The 23,567-nt window shown below is 34.1% G+C and overlaps 1 protein-coding gene across 3 annotated transcripts in view; it reads left to right on the forward strand.

Moving 5' to 3' along the window:
• The window catches only part of LOC136034757 (lysosome membrane protein 2-like), a 59,435-nt gene that overhangs the window by 26,980 nt on the left and 8,888 nt on the right, over positions 1-23,567 (forward strand). For 2 of the 3 annotated variants that reach the window (XM_065716140.1, XM_065716141.1), the window contains exons 4-7: positions 8,395-8,552; positions 12,151-12,298; positions 20,891-21,115; positions 23,196-23,428. In XM_065716140.1, coding sequence (XP_065572212.1) covers positions 8,395-8,552; positions 12,151-12,298; positions 20,891-21,115; positions 23,196-23,428 — 764 coding nt within the window. The remainder of the gene's footprint in view (positions 1-8,394; positions 8,553-12,150; positions 12,299-20,890; positions 21,116-23,195; positions 23,429-23,567) is intronic. The other variant, XM_065716143.1, reaches the window with a different exon arrangement.

Here is a 23,567-nt window from a genome sequence, read left to right on the forward strand (position 1 = left end):
AATTTGATATATAGAATGATCTCGTGTCACAGAGCTCTTATTTTAAATCCCAATCAGATCCAGTGATATTGGCGGGAGTTGGAGAGGGAAACCGGAAGTCTTGGAAAACGCTTAGAGTGTAGAGATCGGGATGAAGCTTGATGTTAAAAATAAGCACATGTCCTAGATACGTTATTGACGTAACCGGACCGGATCTGCTCTCTTTGGGGGATTTTCTAGTTTGGGCACTTCCAGATAAGCTAGGACGATGAAAGTTGGCAGGTGTATCAGGGACTAGACTAGATTAAATTAGAAATAGTCTCTTCCCCGATTCGACCATCTGGGAGGGAGCGAGCGAACAAGATAGTTGGGATGAATTTTATTTACCGGTAATATAACTGATTGTTCCTGTTAAGTATGGCTTGTGGTATAGGGGTATGATTCTCGCTCAGGGTGCGAGAGTTCTCAGCTTCGAATCCAGGAACTCCCAAATTTTTACATGAAGAAGATTCGAAACTAAATACGTGATCAATATAGCGATAGCTGAAACTTGGCAGGCGTATCAGTGACCCGACCATATTAAATTAGAAATAGTCGATTTGACCATCAAGGGGGGGAGTGGAAGGGCGGTTAATTAAGAAAAATTAGAAAATATTAGGTATTTTTAACTTACGAACGGGTTATCTGATCTTAATGAAATTTGATATTTAAGAGGACCTTGTGCTTCAGAGCTCTTATTTTAAATTCCGATCGGATCTGGTGAAATTGGGGGGAGTTGGAAATCTTGGAAAACGCTTAGAGTGGAGAGATCGTAATGAAACTTGGTGGGAAGAAGCTCTTGGGTCTTCCAACATCGTCACAAGTGCCATTTGAGCACTTGGTTCTTGTTGAGTTAATGCATGTTTGATGTTGGATCAAACATCCATTCAATGAAACAAAATGGATAGTTTCATTATGATCTAGAGAGATCGTAACGAAAACTTGTGGGAAGAAGCTCTTGGCTCTTCCAACCTCGTCACAAATTCCATTTGAGCTCTTGGCTCTTGTTGAGTTAATGCATGTTTGATTTTGAATCACCGTACATGAATTATTAAAACGAAATTTGAGTATTAATTTTACTTTTTTGGTTAAATGGCTATCTCAAAGTTTTGATCGACGATTTTGAGATAAAAAGGGTGCGGGAGGTGGCCTAGCTGTCCTCCAGTTTTTTGTTACTTGAAAAAGCCCCTAGAACTTTTAATTTTATTTACGAACGTTTTATTAGTAATAAATATACGTAACTTACGAATGAACTTACGTAACGAGCTTCTATATTCGTATATGTTTATTGCCCCCTCGTCAATACCTTGCTCTTTACACTAAAGTCCGAATTTTGTTACAATTCTTTAAGAATGAACGCTGAATCACAAAGGCCGTTTAATTACAATAAATAGCTCTTTTGAAATTTCTAAAAATACTTTAGTGTAAACAGCGTGGTATTTAGGAGGGGGTGAACTCCCTCATATACGTAATAATTTCTGTTCGTTTTAAGTTTTAATGTTGCTCCTTACTTTCAGTTGAAAGAACTTGTTTTTTCATTTAATTTCTCATTGTGTTTTTAAATAATGCTGGAAAATCCAGCGCTTCCTTCATAGAAATTCTCTTCTCCCATGAAAAATTCCCCCCACCACCAGAAAAAATCCCCCCTGAAAATTTATGTGTGCTTCCCAATAATCAATACTGAATCTAAACAATGGGCAAAGCTCATAACTTGCAGCCCTTCCCCCGGGGATTGTGGGGGATTAAGTCATCCTCAAACACATAGTTATTAGATTTCTCAACTATGCTGAACGAAATCTCTATCTCAAAGTTTCGATTCGGTGAATTTGGGAAAAACGGGCGTGGGAGGGAGCCTACTTGTTCTCCAATTGGTTTGGTCATTAAAAAGGGCAATATAACTTTTAATTTCCGTTAGAATGAGTCCTCTCGCGACAATCTAGGACCATTGGGTTGATACGATCTCCCCTGAGTAATAAAACAAACAAAAAAACAAATAAAAGCGCATTTGTCATCTTTCTTCTGGCAAAAAACACAAAATTCACATTTTTGCAGATAGGAGCTTGAAACTTCTACAGTAGGGTACTCTGATGCGCTAAATCTGATGGTATGATTTTCATTAAGATTGTATGACTTTTAAGGGTTTTTTCCTTTTTTTGAAAATAAGGCAAATTTTCTCAGGCTCGTATTTTTTGATGGATAAGACTAAACTTCATGAAACTCCAGTTACTACAGTTTGTTACCCCGAACTGTTTGATCAAACAGTTCGTGGTAACGAACTGTAGTAAGGAGCGACCCGGCTCAATAGTAACCAAAACTCTAAAAAATGAAATTTTGATATCAATAGCTACATCAAAAGAATTGCATTTTAATTCTGATTTTAAATATATAAGTTTCATCAAGTTTAGTCCTACCCATCAAAAGTTACGAGCCTGAGAAAATTTGCGTTATTTTAGAAAATAGGGGAAAACAGCCCTTAAAAGTCATAGAATCTTAACGAAAATCACACCATCAGATTCAGCGTATCAGAGAACCCTACTGTAGAACTTTCAAGCTCCTATCTACAAAAATGTGGAATTTTGTATTTTTTGCCAGAAGGCAGATCATGGATGCGTGTTTATTTGTTTATTTGTTTTTTGTTGTTTTTTTTTGTTTTTTTTCTAGGGGTGATCGTATCGACCCAGTTGTCCTAGAATGTTGCGAGATGGTTCATTCTAACGGAAATAAAAAGTTATAGTGCCCTTTTTAATAGACCAAAAAAATCGGAGGGCACCTAGGCCCCCTCCCACGCTAATTATTTTCCCAAAGTCAACGGATAAAAATTCTGAGATAGCCATTTTATTCAGCGTAGTCGAAAAACCTTATAACAATGTCTTTGGGGACGACTTACTCCCCCACAGTCCCCGTGCGGGGGGCTACAAGTTACAAACTTTGACCAGGGCTTACGTATAGTAATGGTTATTGGAAAGCGCACAGGTGTTTTCAGGAGGATTTTTTGGTTGGGGGAGGGGTTGAGAAGAGGGGGATATGCTGGAAGAACTTTCCATCGAGAAATTTGTCATGGGGGAAGAAAATTTCCATGAAGGGAGCGCAGGATTTACTAGCATTATTTTAAAGAAAAAAAAAATGAAAAAATAAATATGAAAAAGTTTTTTTAAGCTGAAAGTAAGGAGCATCATTAAAACTTAAAACGAACAGAAATTATTACCCATATGAGGGCTCACCTCCTCCTAATACATCGCTCTTTACGCTAAAGTATTTTTAGTAATTTCAACTATTTATTCAACGGCTTTTGTGATTCAGGGGTCATTCTTAATGAATTGTTACAAAATTTAAGCTTTAGTGTAAAGAGCGTGGTACTGACGAGGGGGCGAACCCCCTCATATATGTAATAAAACCATGAGAATACAAAAGTTCTTTACGTAAGCTAATTTATCAGTTACGTATATCTTTTACTAATAAAAAGATTCGTAAAAAATTAAAAGTTCTAGTTGCCTTTTTAATTAATTAAAAAATCGGAGGGCAACTAGGCTTCCTCTCCCGCTCTTTTTTTCTCAAAATCATTCGATCAAAATTATGAGAAAATCATTTAGCCAAAAAAAAATAAATATGCAAATTTCGTTTTAATTATTCCTCTGCGGAGAGCCAAAATCATTGATTCAATACAAAATCATTGTATTGATTCAAAAACGTTCAGAAAATAGATAAAAAAAACAACAAGTTTTTAAACTGAAAGTAAGGAGCAACATTAAAACTTAAAACGAACAGAAATCACTTCGTATATGAAAGGGGCTGCTTCCTCATCAATGCCCCGCTCTTAACGCTAAAGTTTTTTACTGTTTTAAAAAGAAGAGTTGAGAGAAAGAGTCAAACTTTAGCGTAAAGAGCGGGGCGTTGATGAGGAAGCAGCCCCTTTCATATACGAAGTAATTACTGTTCGTTTTAATTTTTAATGTCGCTCCTTACTTTCAGTTAAAAAAAACTTGTTTTTTTTATTTAATATATTACAAGAGTTTGATTCAGCTGATAGAAGAGCTTTAGCGAAGACCTACCAGAAGAATGCATAGAAGTGATTAGTGCTATATACGAGAATAACACTGTTACGGTTAAGGTAGGAAATGAGGTTTGTAGCTGGTTTCGTATTAAATCAGGAGTTTGTCAGGTTTGTCTTCAATCCCCATGTATATGTATCATTTTGATGGACTTTGCCTTAAGGAGCATACGAAAGGTGATGGGAAAACATGGAATCAAATGGGGAAGAACAAATTTTCTGGGCTTAGATTATGATGATGATTTAAGCATCCTAGATGAAGTGTGAGCAAAATGAATGTGTTTTTAGAGGTTTTGCGGGTTCATGATGCTAGAAATGGTTCAGAAATTAATGTGAAGAAGACTGAGTCGCCAAGGCTAGGAATAAGTGAAGATGAAAAGCGTTACGTTAGGTAACGAAAAAATCGATCAAGTGGACATTTTCACTTACCCAAGTGGTATCATATGGAACGACAATGGGAGCAGTTTAGATGTTAGAAGTAGAATAGCTACAGAATAGGCTCAGGGTGTTTTTTCATAGTTGAAAAAAGTTTGGAAGAATAGGAAGATAATTCTGAGAAGCAAGATTAGATTATTGGAAGCTACAGTGATAACAGTGGTCAAATATGGCTCTGAAACACGGGCACTCCAAAAAACGGAGGCAGCTTAGCAAGATGTTTTCCAGAGAAATTGCCTACGGATGGTTTTGGGTACCCGGCTGACTAGCCATATTTCAAACAGTAGACTTTATGACAGTAGTAGGTCTCAACGTGAGTTTTGTCACAGAGCAATGTACTTTAAGTTTAGTTATTTCCTTTTTTTTAATTAAACCCGATTGAACTGAAAAGTCTGGTTCAGTTCTGTTTTCTAGGGCTATAATTTAGAAAAGTTGAGACGGCTAGGGCAATATCTGCAAAGGAAGGATGACAGATTTCCAAAGATTGTCCTTTTCGGCCAACCGCCTAGGGCTAAACGATGGCATTCCATGGCATATTTTGTTGAACATATCAAAAAATAAAATGCCAGGGGACCTGGTTGCCCTCCAGTCACTTTCAGCTTATAGAAAGGGCACTTCAACTTCAAATTTTTAAACGAACGTTCCCCATCGGAGGTTTCTACGGTCATTCCTTCTACACGAAGTAGTCAGGGAAAATAGAAATAAATAAGACATGAAAGTCACGTGGGTATAGCAGCACTGCCTCTGAAAAGGCTTATAAGGAACGTTTTTTAAGAGATATTAGTTTTTTCTTTACTTGTGATAAAGGCTACACCATTTAACGTAGACGCATGGCGAACTCATTGCTTTTCATGGGGATATATGATTTTCAATAGGGACACTTAAGCTAGCTCTCATTAGTTAGCTCGATCTGTTTTATTTTATATTTCTAAGGAACCAAAAAGTTGAAATCCGAAATAAAGATTAAAATAAATCGGTTTTAAAACGTATGAGAAACGGATTTAAGATATAAAAATATACAATATAAAATTCAGTTATAAAATCATTCGTTAGTTGTAAAATTTTATATAACATCCAGCGGTTGCTATAACCGTTTTCATTGGACAACACAGGTTTAAAGCGGGACTTTTGTGGCTGTGTATTTTGAACGAACGACTTGACGGTTTTGACAGTTTCTTAGAATAGGTTTTTGTTGTTTTTTTTTCCTTTTGTCGGTGCGTTTGGCGTTACTTGACTTAGTTTGCGTGAAGGAAACATTTACAGTTTCTTAGAACAGGTTTGTTTGTTTCTTTCTTTTGTCAGTGGGTTTGCTGTTACTTTGCGTAGTTTCAATGAAAGGCCGATGGGAGGGCGACAACTCTTGACAAGAATTAACATTATTATCGTATTATTATTATTATTATTATAATTATTATTATTATTATTATTATTATTATTATTATTATTATTATTATTATTATTATAATTATTATTATTATTATTATTACTATTATTATTATTATTATTGTTATTATGGGTACATTCATAAAACTGAGTCGAGGGTCAAGCGACAAACGCCCAGGGTCTCCTCACTCCCTCCTCCCTAAATCGTACCGATAGCCTCTGCGCTATTGGTGCCCTCTTGGTCGTGGTATTTTAAATAGAGCTCCCCTATTTCTTTTTTCCCCAGTTTAGAAGAGCCCTCCTTGGTTGTATCGAGGTGTCCACCATTGTTTTCTCCATTCCTAGAGCCCAACCTGCAAGAATTAGACCGGCTTCAGCAAGTTATATTTGTCCTCAGAACAAAAGGTTCACCTCTACTCGCCCACCATTAGCCGCAAGGTGGGCTTGAGTTTAGGAGCTGGCACTAACAAGAGAATTTCTTTCTTCCACCTCAGGATTCCTCCTCAGTGGATCGTTTCTTGCACCATGATTGGTGCTTCATATGTCCAGGCGTAATAAACCTCTGGACGTGATGACTGAAATCAGCAGTAGTAGGCCAATTTTTGTGCCCACTACTTTCAGGCTCACAACGAGAAGGTCGTCACCAGTACTCTTAGCACAAATACCACTAAAAAAATTAATGAAGCTGCTGCTTTAAATCTCTCACTAAAAAGTGAATTGGACGCTGAAAGAGCACGGGTTGCTTGACAAATCCTTACTCCCAGTGAAGATGACTTGACTCTTATCTTTAACAGATAAGAATTTGAAGCCATCGAATTTCCTAACTAAAATCCCTCTCTAAGGTTCATTTGCCATTGAACGACGTTTTTTAACATATAAAAGTGTTTAATTGGGATTTAATTTTTTTTTTCACTGGCAAGGCTTACTGTTATGCAGTTCCTTAAAGGTAATTTCCATTTGGCATTTTTTGCAAATCCGCAAACGTGCATCTTCTAGAGCCGAACAGTCTCCATTAAAATGATGCGGGGAAAACAGTGTTGAATAGTATATCACCATTTGGTGGATTCTACCTATGTACCAGTATGTTGATTCGCTGAAAGACCAGGGGCTTCTTGGAAAATTTTTACTCCCAGCGAAGATGATTTTACTCTTTTCTTTAACAGCTAAGACTATCGAATTTGCTAACTAAAAAAACTCTCTAAGGTCCCTTTGCCATTGGACGACACTTTTTAACATATGAAAGCGTTTGGATTTGTTTTGCTATTTTTAGCAAATTTTTATTTGCTAATTTTTTTCATTTAAGCTATTTTTTTAGTTGTCAAGGCTGACTGTCAGGCATTTCCTTAAAGATAATCTCTATTTGCAATTTTCTTTAAATCTACAAACGTGCATTTTCTGAAGTTGGCCAGTTTCCATTGGAATGATGCGGGAAAAGCAGTATCTATGGGATATCTCCATTTGGCCGATTCTGCCAATCTGCCAGCATGCCAATTCTGCCAGTATGCCGATTCTGCAACACTAGTGTGCTCCAATCGCCAAACTACTAGTAAGGATCCAGTTAAGGAGTAACCGTTGGAATCGAATGTGCAGATTGGTGTTGTGGAATTTCAGAATCTGGGAAATGAAGGCGCGCTTTCAAGCCACTTTTTCTGATAATCTGCTGAACTGGAAAAAGTAACACCCCAAATACTTTACATCTGTCTAACTCTGTTATAAACTGGATCCAAGCTTTTTTTGTAAAAATCGGTTTATATTTCAGAAGAAATATGCATTTTGATTCTTCATATGGCAAAAAACGCCAAATGGGAACTTGCTTTGAGACAAGTGGGGATTAAAGCTAGGTTCTGCAAAGAGTAGAATTTCACTTCGGCAGCCGAATTTTATGTCAAATGATGAAGGAATGCTTTTCTTTTTCCGAATCTTTGAGTTACTTCTCTTCCAGATCAGAATTTTAAAATTCGTTTGCCCACCAGCAAAATTTGGTTTCAAATATATAAAAAGCATCCAGTTTATACGGTGGTAAACAAACTATTGGTATACTTTCATAGATGAGTATTCAAGAAAAGAAATTCGAACAATTTTGATGGAAAATGAGGAGTGTTGCTTTCAATTAAACATGCCAGCCTAAATTCATATATCAAATTCGTGAAATAGATCTTGTTTGAAAAAATTTACAGTCTTTTATCATAACTAGGCTTAAACTTATAGCATATGTTTGCCAAGCATTAATCCAATTATTTCCTTTCATTTTCATGGATAAAGATTTCTCTTTTCTCTAAATTAGCATATTTCCAACCTTACGAAAGGTCAACTTAAGACTTCATAAGGTCCTAGCTTTAAAAAAGTTTTTTTTGTTTACCTTTTTTTTTTAATCGACGACCCAGTTGAATCTGTTATATTTCTGCCTCTGAAACATCAGAGAAACATCTGAAATATAAATTGACCAGGAGTTTATTTTTTCAAAGAAAGTCACTTACAACCCTAGGTACAATTTCAAATTATAATTTCAGAAAGCACCGCTGAGACCCGGAACACCCACATGGGACTCATGGCTTAGTCCTCCAGTAGCCGTCTATTCAAATTTCACTTTTTTCAATGTTGAGAATCCAGAAGAAGTTCTTGCTGGAGGAAAACCTGTTTTAACCGAAAAAGGACCATATGTTTACAGGTACTTCAAATCAGAGAAAAAAATATTTAGTGCAATCAATGGAAGGCATGCTGTGTTTCTATTTGATTGGATTTTTAGGGACATTTCCCTATATAGGTGGCTATCTCCTAAAATAAATTAACGCGAGTGTGCCTATGCCAAATACTTTGTAGCTATAAAATTTGGACAGGAATTCTTTTTTCCAGCAATAGTTTTTAAATATCAAGTTATATATATATATATATATATATATATATATATATATATATATATATATATATATATATATATATATATATATATATATATATATATATATATATATATATATATATGTGTGTGTGTGTGTGTGTGTGGATTGATTGGTTTATTGGGAAAATAATGGTAGGACTTTGGTTTACTTTATTCTCGATCCAAACCACAAAGTTGCAAAGCAAAAGAAATAGAAGTGCCCGTGGTGAGAAATGAAAGATTCAGAGCATTTTTTGTTCGTTTTAGATTTATTCATTGCTCATATTTCATTTAAAAAAAAACACATATTTCTTTTTAATCTAACAAAAACAAGAATTGGCTGTAGAATACAGAGAATTAAAGCACAACCCAGCTGCGTAGCGAAAGAAAAGTTCGGGAACAAGGCGCCTTCCCGTAAGATATGAAAAGTAGTATAAAACTTTCATCATTATAATATATATTGCTACAAAAGTATAATTATCTATAATCCTTTATAGTTATTAATAAAGTTTTATTATTATATAGTATTTCACTTTTAAAAGAGGCCTATTCACCTCCAGTCTCAATTCTTCTGGCTATAATAGTTATATAAAAGTTATATAATAGCTTATATTATAACTGTTATAAATATAACAGTTATATGGTCTTTGTTGCCTGACTGTTTAAAACAGATTGCATTAGCTTAAGTGCATATGGTTCTAAAATGAAAAAAAAAATCGATAAAAATATGCTAGAGCCATTGGCAGATTTGATAAGAAAATCAAAGCCGAAAAATTTGTAACTGATCGTACTCTAGTTTCAGTTTATCTATTATCTAGTTACAATCAATTTAAAAAATGACTGTTTACATTAGTTTATCAAACTGGTCTTGGGTACTAGGGATGTAGATTTCTACTCCCAGCAACCACAACAATGAAAAAGGGCAGCAAAAGTGTAAGAACCAGATCTCTGTCCTTATTTCTAGTATCGAATAAATTTATCTCCTTTTTTACTTTAATTATAAACGTGTACTTAGCACTCTCATAAATAATGGATGTCTGTCTTGTAACACCTTTGTTCATCTTTTAGAATACTGAAGATTTAATACAGACACGAGTTCTAGAAAAGTTTACCGACAATAATACTGCCGCTAAAGCACAGGTTGATACTATTAATTAATATTTTACTTATTATGAGCTAGCGTTCGTTCTTTATTATAAAAATAAAACCAAAATTAATTTCAAAATTTTCAAGAATTTTTTTTAGTTTGAGTTAAAAAATTAAAATTACAACATAAATATTTTTACAATTTACATAATAACTTTAGCGATTCTGAATTGAAAACTAAAATAAAATTCATTTTGAAACTTCAGTTACTATGGGCTATAGGTCGTCCTTTGATGTTTCATCTTATCAAAAGATAAGCGTGTGTTCTATTATCATATATATAATTATTTATTAAAATACTCTAATAACTATTGGCTATAGTTCGTTGTTTAATATAACTCTTACTAGGCTGCTAGCTACCTACTGCTACTACAGTGTTGTAGAAAAATGCAGTTTTTCGTAAAAAAATTGATGTTATTTTTTAAAATTGTTTTTGTTAAATACGAAAGGTTTTTAGAAACATCAATTTCCTTTCAAACCAGCCATTAAACAGCTATCTATGATTTTCCAGTGCCCTGCTAGCTGAGTAGAAAGAACGGAAAATAAGATGCCGTCGATACACAATATCGTAGTTCATACCACTTATTTTGTTTTTCAAGCCAATGTATTTTCGTCGTTATTCAAGCCAAGGCGCTGTAAGTTTCTTACATAGGATTGTGTTTCTTAGTATTGGACGTGATTGCCTCTTGGTAGGTGGCTAGCCACCGCTGCGACCCCGAAAAGGGCGATATATGCTGTTTTGGTGGGAAATGAGTTACGCATGTTTCGTGGGTAAACTCAGAGCGAGGAATCGAATGATGCAGTCAGAGTTGTCATATCTTGTACCGTTACGAAGATATAAAAAAAGAGAAATGTGCCAGTTTTGACAAAAGAGGATTATCTTATGGAGCTACAATATGGGGAGCTACCTTTTTTCCGTTTCTTGGCTCTCAAACTTTTTTCTCTTTTTTGGCTCTCCTGAAAAGTTACAAAAAATGATGTATTTCGCCCTTTTAATTATCACAGCCCATATGTTATACGTGCTCTACGTTCCCTGATTTTTCAGTAAAATACAGATAATGGTCTGTGAAACTCACAGTGGAGGGAGGGTTTGAGGATGATTAGTTCCCCTTTTGTGTGTATATTCTATTCCGTAAAAGTTTTAATCTGTTTTGATGTCTTACAATTCGGTTTATGTGTCTCTGACAATTTTCCAAATGTAAAAACAATATAAAAGATTAGCAGTGAAGGGTGATGGGTGATTCAAATAATGTAGATCTGAACATTCGGATTTAAGACCATGAATTCAAAAAAAAAAACAGAGACAAAGGTCAATGTAACCTATATAATGTCGTTAAACATGTGTTTTGCACGCAATCTATTGTCAAAAAAGACTTGACATTTTTCTAGCTTAGCCTCTTTATGTGCTAAGTGCAATGGTTTCTTTAGTTTATTTCTTTAGATATATTAAAACAGTAATATTAACAATATTTCTAGAGAGAAAAACTCTCCTAAAAAGCGTCGAAGATGAGCACGAGTGTGTGTTTATCTGTCTATTTACTCTTACCGTCAATTTGCAGCTAAACTGTTGAAACTTGAAGCAAGGAATTTTTCTGACTAATTTCTGTGCTATGAGCGACGTATTAAATCCAAGATTCTGTTAAAAAATAAATAAAATAAAAAAAAAAAGGCCGCAAATCCCTAAAGGCCTGGAGTCTTTTTTGTCAGGACCGAAGGTCCTAGACTTTCATTGTCGAGGGCCAGAGGTCCAACCGAATGAAGAGAGGCAAGGGACGAAATAAGCCCGTGGTCTGATTTCTCACTGCAATATTATAGTTTCCTTTGATGATTGCAAAATAATTTGATAAGAAGCAACATAACGCTATTTCCACTATAGGAAGAAGGCGGTAAGATAGATAGTCGAGGGCCAGAGGTCCAACCGAATGAAAAGAGGCAAGAGACGAAATGGGCCTGTGGTCTGAGTTTTCACTGCAATATTATAGTCTCCTTTGACGATTGCAAAATAATTTGATAAGAAGCATAGTATAACGCTATTTTCACTATAGGAAGAAGGCGATAAGATAGATAGAACAAATGTTGCATAATTCTTTTCTGAGTAAACATTGCTAAACTAGAAATGTCTGTATTACTTATCCACTTTTGTTTGTTTGTTTTTGTTTTCTTAAGATTGGTATGTGGCTGTGAGGCCACAGAGAAATATCAGAATAACAGAAAACTTCTAAAGTTTGAAATTTTTATAAAGGGAATATAAAAAAAGAGAAGTTATGGAAGCTGAGACCCCCCAGGGAACAATTATCTATAGAGAAGTATTCACTTACGAGTTTGACGAGGAAAAATCTCACCCTTTGAAAGATTCAGATAAAGTTACTGTAGTGAACCCTGTGGCAGCGGTAAGTACAATTATACTATATATTAAAACAACAAAATAAGCAATTGAATGAGTAAGACGAAAATATTTTTTGTTTTACAAAAAGTATACTTCCTTATCAGCATTTTAATAACTGTAATGTGTCTAGATGCCCTACTTGTGAGCAGCGTTGCCAACGGTTTGAAGTGAAGTGTACCATTTTTACTAGTAGAATTGTACCACAAGAGGATAATTTGTACCAAATACATACCAAAATGTAAAGGGAAATTTGTATTGTACCAAAAAAACCCAAATTTACCGCATCGTATCAGGGCCTCTAGATTTTACCAAAAACAGCACAATTGTACCTTGTTGACAACACAGATTGAGAGCACCTTATCAAATATGATTCCCAACAAAATTGCAGGAAATTACTACTACTTGTCGTCATTGTTTTAGCTTCGGCCTCCTTTTGAGCCAAGAGCCTCAAACCTATACTTATCCATCCCCTCTCTTCCGTCTTTAATGGCATCCAAGATAAAACTATTTATATCTTTGTCCTGAACAGTGTTTACCAACCTCCAATTAGAATGAACATGTTTTAAAGCGTTTCTTTATAAAAAAAAAAATCAGTTGTATTAGCTGAAGTAGTTTGATGCATGATGGTTTTATTATTTCAAGTTTGATTGATCTACTTTAAATATTGAACACAAACTTCTCTTTTTTTTAACTGATTTCAAATTAAATAACTATATTTTTCTATCCACTAACAACGTTTCTTTTGTGTTTGTTGTTTTCTGTCTCTGTTTATGTGTCAATACAGAAACCTTTCCGGTAACTTTGCCATTAGCACAGGAGACAATTACACCCGCTAGCTTGCATTTCTAGTAGAAGTCGTACGATCTTTAAAACCAGTTTCTTTATGTGGGTAAAAAAATTTTATCTCTACTGTATGAGCACAATACACCATTACAATACAATTTTGTTTATTTATTTGTTTGCTAGTAAGAATTTTTTTATGGCTATGGCACATCCTCGCAAGCTGTACTTATGTTGGTGTGTTGTTTTTTTTCTTTAATATCTTCCTGTTTTTCATAATTCCAAAATAAGAAATCAAATTTAAAAAAGAAATCATAAGTGGTTAAAAATAATATGATGTGATATGACAATTAGTACAGATTAAAGGATAAATATAAAGTCAAAGTTTATGTATGCGTTTAGAGGGGTAAGTCCGTTTGGACACATATCCTCACAGTTTTTTTTTGGGTTGGTATGAGTTGAACCCTGAACTCCATAGTTAAACTGATGCTGACCCTTGCCAAACCTACTAGGGCTGACGAGAGATGTGCATTAAGAGCTAGTTTATTTAAGCTAATTTTGTTGATATTATATTGCGTATATTATATCATGCGCAATTTGCTTCACAGATGCGAAGCAAAAATTTTTGTTGGCTTTAAGTTTCAATGTCACTCTTTTCTTCCCTAAAAAGGAATTGTGTTTTAATTAAAAGAATGAAAGCATGGTTGTTCATAGATATGCTAAGTTTCACTATATGTTTTGCCTTTCGAGTCTTAGCTATGACTAAGCAAGCATGTGCACTTGTAAGAAGAAGATAGAACACCTAGAAGGAATTACCTTACTGAATAAGATTGAATGCTCAAGAGGTGTTATTTATATCTTTAGGGATAATTTCATTCAAAATATTTGCAGATAATTACATAGAGATATAGTGTAAGGTTGCTTATGCTAGAGAAATCAAATAGAAAAAAAAGAAGGAATATACCATTTGATTCCTATTAATGCTCTTTACGAATTTACTAATCAAAACCATTGTAATTGTATCCCAGTCTCCATCAATGGGGCTAGATATAACTCTATACTATATAAAAACGTTCGTTTTTTGGTTTTTGTTTTCAAATTGTCACTATTTTGAATTTTAACCTACTATTAAGAAAAACAATTTTACAGTTTGCAAAGGCATTAAAATCGTGATAGTTTTGCACAGACGTGGAGGGGTAGGATGAAGTGAAAATCGAATCAACTGGAAGCAGTGAAACTTAAACTGAAAATCAATAAAAAAGAAATTTTCTGCGTGTATTGAAGTAAGGATTTTGTTCCTATAAGCCTAGAAGTTCAAAAGAGGGAACAAACTGCAATGGGCTAGTGTGTGGTATATAACAGAAATTAGGTAAAAGAAATATAGGAGAGGTCAAAGTTGAACCGAACAAAATTAGGGGATCACAAATATCTTGTTTATTTATGAATGGAGAACGGAAGTTTGATCTTCTCTATATACCTTTTAGAATAAGGAATACTTGAGATTTTTTTAGATTTTTTGTTCTTCAAATTCCCTCAAAATCTGCATCTATATTTTTGGTCAAAAAGTCCAAACCAACCCCACCTGGCTAGAAAAACTTTGTTTGTAAACCATAAAATCAGAACTTCACTATCCTTCTGGTACAAATTCAGGACTTCTGGTCCAGTTTCTAATACTCCTGATAAAAGGATATATACATTGACAATACACATGCTAACTAGGCAAAAATAGAAACACTTCTGTATTAAACAAACGAGATTTGTAGACCATGCTGGCCACCTTATTATATAACCAACCACTGTTTGCTGTTAATTTTCACAAAAAAAACTTGAAGTCAGTTTGCATTTGGAACTAATTGACAGATGGTGTATATACGTATCAGGCTTCCCTAATTCAAAAGGTGCCTTATACATATATGTTTCATTTTTTAGGTCTGTTCTAGTTGGCTGACTTTGCTCAGCAATTTCGAATAGCCTGATCAAACATTTTTCTTTATGATAACCTTATCATCTTCTTGAAGGAAAATTAAATTTTCCTTTCGCAAAGTAAAGAAATCTTATCATCCTAATAGGTTCAAGTTGAAAAAGATTGAACTCGAAAAATCTTCCCATCATTTCAGCAAAAGCCTTATAGGAATCCTCTCTCGCTTTAAGAATTTCATCAAAATCCTACGTAGCTGATCAAACATCAAATGGATTGACACAAATATCATTCACTCTGCTACGTGGCATTGTTGTCTTGCTGAGTAATGTTACATTTGTCAGTCCGAATAAATTGCGATTTTAGTGAAGATTGTGATGTAGTTTAGCCTAGTAGCTTAATTACGGTAAAATTAGTTTTTACAGTTGGATCCTCCTCAATAATTGGAATTGAATCCTCCCCAATAGTTGGAAATCCTCTGAAATTGGGATCTAGGTTATGACCTAAGACGAGAAATTAGACTTAGAATCTTAGAAATTTGAACAATTCACAAATAATCAGATGTTACGGATAACTAAAAGAAAACGCCTCACAAGGACGGCTCTGAATCTCAAGCTTACTTTAAGAAGTACATGACCGACCAAATAGACGTACTTCCAAGTAGAGAGAGATTATCAAACGCAATATGGGAATTAGCATAATTTACCAAATTTCCAAGAATGATAAGGTTTTGCTAACTTTAAAACAGAAAGCAGGATCACGTGAGAAGAATGTATAAGAAAAAAACTCACGATTTTCACAATTAAAACAAGGAATTTGGACCAAAACATCAATGACAAACTTGGCCTTTAATTAAGTTACATTTACAAAATCAGATTTTTAAGATAAGCTATTCAAGAAACAAATACCTAAAGACAAGGCTCACAAAAAAACAGCAAATTCTATGAAAGAAATTCTTTGATATTTATGATATTTGTGGCTGCTATGCAAAAAAGTATGAGGCTACGTGCTATGCACCCAGCTTAGTCTTCCAGAAGCAGCTTACTTGTATTGTGCGATTCCTCACCTTCTAGTTCTAAGCCTCCTTTTCCAAAGGATATTGCTAGTTTAATTTATTTGTCATACCTCTCGTGACCCGTAATACAACAGTCATTTATTTTGAAAATGGCAGGTCATGCACTTTTTTTTGCCAAGATTCAGTTATTTTTTCTTACTTTACGCTGTTGGCGTCCTTTTGTAAATTCAGTAAAAGCAACTGACGTTTTATGTTGGCGAACTTACAGCATATATTGCCAAGATATTTGACATTAAATATTAAATAGTAATTACGATGTTTGTCAATTGTTGGATATCTGGACAGCTGGCAGAACATACGGAAAAGTCCAATGTGACTACTGAAATCGTGTGTATCAGTTCTATTTTGTCACCGTAGAGCATAAGTGGAATATTTGACATCTTTAGGGGTCTTCTTCCTTGCTTTTAAACCTTGCTTTGTCATATTTAGATTTGCTCTTCTTTACACTCAAGAATCATCTTTACACTCAATCTACACGTTTTCTTCTGATAGGACACATCTGAATTTAAAATTCAGATTTGGGAAAAAAAACTTCATAGAAACTTTTCTGGGTAATCTTGGCAGGAAAAAAATTACAATTTACTTGTGTATGCCGTATGTTTCCACTTTAAAAGCATAAAGCAAAATCGTGTAATTTTCGGAAGGTGTATTTAGAACAGTGTGAAATTTTGTGCCGAAACATCAACAAGAACAAAAAAAAAAATCATCACAATAATCAAGATTTGTTGAAAGAACTAATGAAAGCAGACTGGTCGTTTAATATATGTTGATACTAATTCCTAAAAGTCTTAGTATTTGTTTTCTCTATTCTATAATTAAAAAGAAAACTGTTTAAAGTATATTCTGTTTTCAGTAAAGTATAAATGATGCTTTGGTCTTTAGAAGGCTTAGGAGGTGGTAGCCCTACTCCTGTTTGTGTTATTTTCTGCTTGTTATGAGTTTGAGATCGTTATTCATTTTAATTTATGCAGATTTTAGTATCCAACTACAGTAGCATTTATCATGTTTGGTTTCATGGGATTATTGATTTTGATTTTCGTTCTTTTTAGATATTAGTTACTCATTGATTAGGTTTTAATCTGCCCCTTTACTTTGTTTTGGAAAACATATTTTATAATTTTTCTTAATCAATTTCTATTTGTTTTACATGACATTGTTTTATTATTTGTTTATATTTTGATATTTGTGAGGCACGTATTTTTGAAAACTACACTGCCTTTCCATGACTTACAAGTAACATTTCAATAGGGACAAACCCTTTTATTATGCAGCTGAGGACGGCAACTCTGTATGCGACCGAAATATTCAGAGATTTTGTTATTGTTTTCACTGTCTAATAAAAGTATTTGTCCCTAAAGACCTGTTGTTTGTACGATATTTGTGAGGGTTTTTTCTCGGTTTTACCTGAAAATCTACCAAAGATCGTAATTTAAATTTCAGACAAAAGCTGAATAATTCGGCCAAAATTTGTGAAAAATTGTTTTTTTTTATAATGTCATCCTGGTCCCGATTCTGTAAGTACCCTTGACTAATCTTGAACCTTAATCCACCATTTTATTTAATAATTTTCAGGTTATTCTGTTGTAACCGAGTGTTTGCTTAATTAAGTGGATGTCAAGTTAATTCATTAAAAAGAAATTCGTTTTGCTAATTGAAAGGAAACAATTAAATAACAAATTAGACGTAACGAGTGCGTCCAGATTCTTTCTTTAATTCTTGTCTTAATTGAGATTCCCTTTGTCCTGAAAATCTCCCTGAGCTTTCGACGTGACTTGAAACTTCAAAGAAAATCGGAGCAAGAAAAAATTCGAATTTATCACACTATGAATCACTATAAAAGCATTTTCTTTTTCAAAAATTATTGTTCTGGTTAAGGCTCTTCATGGTGGTTAGAGAAAAATAATGTCTCTGGCCCATTTTGGGATTGACGAATGAATATAAACTACCATTTTTTATTGTTGTTTTTTAAATATATGTTTTACCTCTTAGGTCTGCTCGCCCAAATCCGCATGTTTTGTAAGTTACTAGCCGATAAGAGAAAAAAAGAATTTGGGCCAATTCTTGACGTCACCAAAATCAAGAATTTTTTTCCTAGTTTTTTTTCTTCATTGAAGCCCTCTTGTGTCTCTCTGAATCCTAAAGGTCTTCTGGAAAAAAAAATGTTGGCCCTGTTTGAAGTTTCGATTATAAATGCAACGAATCTTCAAAATATTTTGTTTATATTAAGCTTTGCCGGCCCCAGTCTAAATGGACTGTAAGTTACAAACCTTTCTGAGAAAAATAATTAGGGATAAAATATGAGACCCCATTTCAGTACGTCCTAAATCTTTCAGTATTTTGTCAGGAATGATTAAAGACATTCCAATTCCTGTAACTGGGTTGAATAAAAGTATTACTAATACTTGCTAATAGAGGAAAAGTTTTTGGGCCTGTTTTTGGGCGAAACATATTGTTTTTAGTTTTTCTCTGCATGAGTATTCTCTTAACCCAGTAGCTTAGGGCTACTGATATAAGTTTCGAGCTATTTATTTAATTTATTTTATCAGCTATGGTCTATTGTGTAGTCCCCGAAGTCAGGCCGAAAATAGGCGGCGCTCCGCCGAAAATATGTCACCGCCCTGCCGCCGTAAATGCTTTGGCGGGCCGGCATGCTGCCAATACTGTCAACGACGGTGCACCAAATATTTCTAGCGCTAAATTATTCTCTGAGATTATTGAGAGATAAATATAAGGCGTATAAACAACAAGCCTGACAAATACCTACAAAATATAAGGTAAAATCCACTATTCAATTGTACTTGATAAAACTTTGTATCCTTCTCAAAATGGTTTAAATTTACTCATCTACTGTGGACTTGAGATTATGTGTGTGTGTGTATGTATGCATATATATATATATATATATATATATATATATATATATATATATATATATATATATATATATGCATGTATATTTGACTTCCATTTATTATTAGTTTCATATTAGTTTTAATCCATCCTTAGGTTTTACACCAAAGTTTAACTTCTGCATTTACAATACTTCAAAACTGAAAAAAAAAAAATCCTCTTAATATTTTTTAAACGGGGGAATCAATACCATATCGTGCTTTTCATCATGGTCTTCATCCTCACTGCCTTGGTGTCATCTGATCAAGCAGCCCCCTTTTCTTTGATGTACGATCATGAATAAAAAGGAAATTTGCAGTTGCTGTTCATGTGAGAAAGCCTGAGACCCACATTCCCACAACTGATTAGGGTAGCTGATCCACTGACAGTACCTGACATTACAGAATTTCTTTAGCCGCAGATTGTTACGTGTATATTTTTAGAGGAGGATTCACTGGTAAAATATGATACCCCGTAACATATAGTGTCAAAAACCCATAACCCCCTGGACCAGGTCAAAAAAAAAAATTTAAAAAACAAGTAACTAAAGAGGATCTTATCAAAATAAACGGATTTAAATAAAAAGCCGCCTAATAGTGTAATATAAATATAATCTCTGACTTCAAGAAAATACTTCATAATAGTTGGAGAGTAAAATTCCATTTATAGCCTAATCACATTCATAGTTTCTGAAGAGATACTCCGCCTGAAGAGATACTAGAAATTTAATCCTCCCTCTATATTAATAGGAAGAACCTCTCACGAGAATTTGGCCCTAAAACCACAAATTTGAGAGTTTATGGTATTCTTTCCCCAAAGAAAGGAAATGCACTGACTTTCCCAGCTTTCCCAAAACTTGTTTTCAATGATGCAATAGTGGATAACAGTCTTCGTGTTCAGTCTTCAGTCTTCGTGACGAAAAGGGTAGATGTCAATGCCTTTCCAGCCCAAAGGTTTATTATCTCGGTTTTTGAAAACTCTGATTAAGAAATATCAAGGAAAACGGTTAAATTCTGCAACTTGTATTTTAGCCCTCTTCTCCCATTTTTGCCGTTTATTTTATGCCCCACAAAGTTTAGCCGTTGGAAAATAATTCATTGAACAAATAATGGACTGTAGACATAAAAAATAACAGACATTTTTTATATATTTTATTTTTACCTTTTTGCTGCATTTAGCTCCCTCAAAATTAAATAAAAATAAGGATTATGTTCAAGGAAAGGCAGATTTTTCTTTCGTTTAATGTATTACAAGCAATATTTAGAGGTTTTTAAGACTTTGACCTCTATTTGTTCCTCCCCTCACCATAGGGATCATGTGGGGGTTGATCATTGTCTGTTCAAACTAAAAATTAGGTATAGAGCTTGTTCTGCAAAATATAAACTTTTGAAAGCTTAATTCTACCAGTTAGAGGCACCCTATTACTAATATTATACCGTGTTGTTAGTTAGATGATCTATTGTTTTTGCAGTCAACTAAATGTCCAATTTCAATCTTGAATTTATTTAATGAACTTGTCTTTTTTTATTTATCAAAGTATTAGCCCAGATGTTATAACTTATTGTTTTGTCCTTATTTGCATAATCTTTTATATTTTTTGTCATTTAACATTTCAATTCAACAGCACTCATTTACCCTACTTCGGTTTTCTACCCTATCGATTTCGTCAAATCGATTTCGCTTTATGAATGATGTGGTTCAATCTTACTGAATAGAATGAGTAAGATGGCGCGGCATGTCTTCCAGATATATAAAGGTCGTATCCGTTCTACTTTATAGCAGCAAACAAGGGGAAGGAATACAAGACTTATTACCATAGTCAAAGCAGAAGCTTTCAACAGAGTGTGAAGGAAGAAGGCTTTCCAGTATGTTAACAATGAGTTGCCCATTATTGCAATAAATCTCTTGTAATACTTAAGGATTTATTTTTATAGGCAATCGGTGGCAAAATGGAAGGACAAAAAAAGGCTAACCCCTGGATTTTCTCATTTTTTGAAGATGCTTTAACTGACTATGATGATGGTGCGTTTATAACAGAAACAGTCCGGAACCTTCTTGAAGATGGATATGACAGTGCAGGACTTAAGGCTTTAAAAGAATCAGGCATTCCTGTGCCAGCTACTCGATTCGAGGGATTGCTTTTGAAAAGAAATATTGGGGTAAATCGTGAGATTTTTTATTTTTTGCTAAGTAATTTAGACCTAATGTATTTAGTAATTTAGACCCTATATATTCAAAAGACTTTGTTCCCAAAATTTTGTTATGTTTTTGTTCACCTCATAGACCAATTTTTGAAATTGGAAAAGGAGAGGTTACAAAAGTATTAGAAGAGGCTGAGGTACCAAAGCATATGAAAGGATAAATGTAAAATGCAAACAAAGATCGGAGAAAGACGTTTATTAGAAACCAGTAATACATTACTGGTTTCAATAATAATGTAACAAGCATCGGAGGAAGAATTTTTAAGCCCTGTTTTCTTATGTGTTGGAGGCTCAATGTTAATTTTGGACTAGATTTTGCTACAAAGTTAGTATTTAGTGTTTTATTGTTGGGAATTGTTCTTATACGTGTGTGTAAATTAACAAGCAAACAAAATACAGCCCCTTCTCAACTTTTTTTTTATGCTAAAATGTGAAAAAAAACTTTAAAAGTCAAGAAAAATTGGTTTAATTCCTAAAAGGCTGATTTTGATTTTTTTTTTTTTTCTTTCATTTTGCTGGATAATTTTGCAGGTATTAAAAATGTTTCCAAGAAAATGTACAGAAAATTTAACTGAAGAACTGTTAAAACGGGGATAAAAATTGGTTGTTCTATAGAAAACTGTGTAGTCTGGGATTTAATATCTGTTAAAAAGAGCTATTGACTTGACACTAAAAAAGGTTAGTTTACCCTAAAGGGTTTGCAAAAACCATAAAAAGTTGTTCAAGCCTCATTAAATGAAGATATTTGATTTAATTTAGGGAGAAACTAATTATCTTACTGCCCATTTAACATGCATATAGCTAGTTATCATTTATTTTGTTTATGTTTAGTTGAGTCTTTGGGGAGCAAAGTGTTCAAAAGCATTCACTATCCAACGTTTAAAAGATGCATTACTCGAAACCTGATTTTCACTGACATTGCCTATTTTTGGAAAGGGAGGGGGCTGTGTCTGTGAAATGATATTTTGGTATGTTCGTTTTGAAAATAGCATTTTTACAAAGAACAAGCGATACTCTGTAATGGACGACACGATCATCATTCATTTATTTTCTGTGGCTCAGGAAAACTGTTACCAATTACTTGTTCGTTGATTTGCAATCACCAATGTGTGACTTGAAAAACAACATGTTATTTTCATTTTAAGATGCTCTTTTGAGTATGGTCCTATTTTCACTTTTGGCATTCCTGGATTCAAGCCTCAAGAAAGAACTTCTCAGTCCAATAAATATCCAGTAGTGTATCAGCATATCTAAACATCTTCATTGATGTAACCATGTAGTTCTATTCATCTTCATTCATCTTTCTTAAGTGGGGAGTAACAGATTCTAACGCACAATAACAATCTATGCATGGAGTGTTTTAATTTCGCAAAAAATAAGTATAAATTCTCTAGTAGAGCTATAAGGCAGAGCAACTTTCATGTAGTCTTACATCATGGAAATGATCGAATTGGCAAATGAGGTCAGAGGGATGGTCATTTGCCAAAACTGTTTGCTTGTACAAAGCGCTTACCGTGTTATAGTGATGTAAGTGTACATCATGGGTGCCTTCAAGGGAGAAAACTAGGGCAGACCACCCACCCTGCTCTCCCTAGAAAATTTTTTGGGACAACTTGATCTTCTTAAACAATTTTGCTGGATCCAAAACGCATTGATAATGATTATTTTTAGCAAAACCTAAAGAGAGCTCATACCTTTGGCCATAACATTTAACAAAACACATGCAAACCTAGAATTCCGTTTTTGAACCATTGCCTTATTTGTATCGTGCAATAAATAAGGACAGAAAGTTGTAATTCATGGTCTAATTACATAACCTTTTTGTATTTATTAGTTTTTATAGATAAAATGTAGCCTGGTTTTCTTAGGTGTCAAAATAATTTAAAATTCGTCACTATATTAATTCATCATTGACACTGTTAAAAAGAATCGTGATTTTTTTTTCTTTTCCCTGGAAAGAAACATTCTATTCAATTTCTACAGTTACCTAAACAAATTTTGTCAGTTATATTCAACCAGCCTGCTAATTTTCTTTCAGAAAAACGAGAGCTATCAAGGAGTCATTGAAATAGACAATGGTTCCAACGGATACAGTAAACTTGGTAGGTTTGTTTCCTGGAATGGAGAAAGGGAACTCGATATTTGGCCAGAAAGAGATGAAAGTAACTCTTGCAATCAAATAAATGGAACTGATGGAACCCTGTTTGGCCCATATACAGTTAAACCCGACCCAAGTGAAAAACTGTATGTCTTCATCCCAGACCTTTGCAGGTAAGTTTGTAAAGCCTGGATAATTCTAATGCTAATGTTCCATAGGTTTTATTCTTCTTTTATTCTTATCTTTTGGTGCAGTTTTTGAAAAAAAACTAAACTTGCAACTACAGAATTTTAAACCTTGAAGGACCATAAC

Source organism: Artemia franciscana, chromosome 13 (genome assembly GCF_032884065.1).
Source record: "Artemia franciscana chromosome 13, ASM3288406v1, whole genome shotgun sequence".
In the NCBI taxonomy this organism is placed as follows: Eukaryota; Metazoa; Arthropoda; class Branchiopoda; order Anostraca; family Artemiidae; genus Artemia; species Artemia franciscana.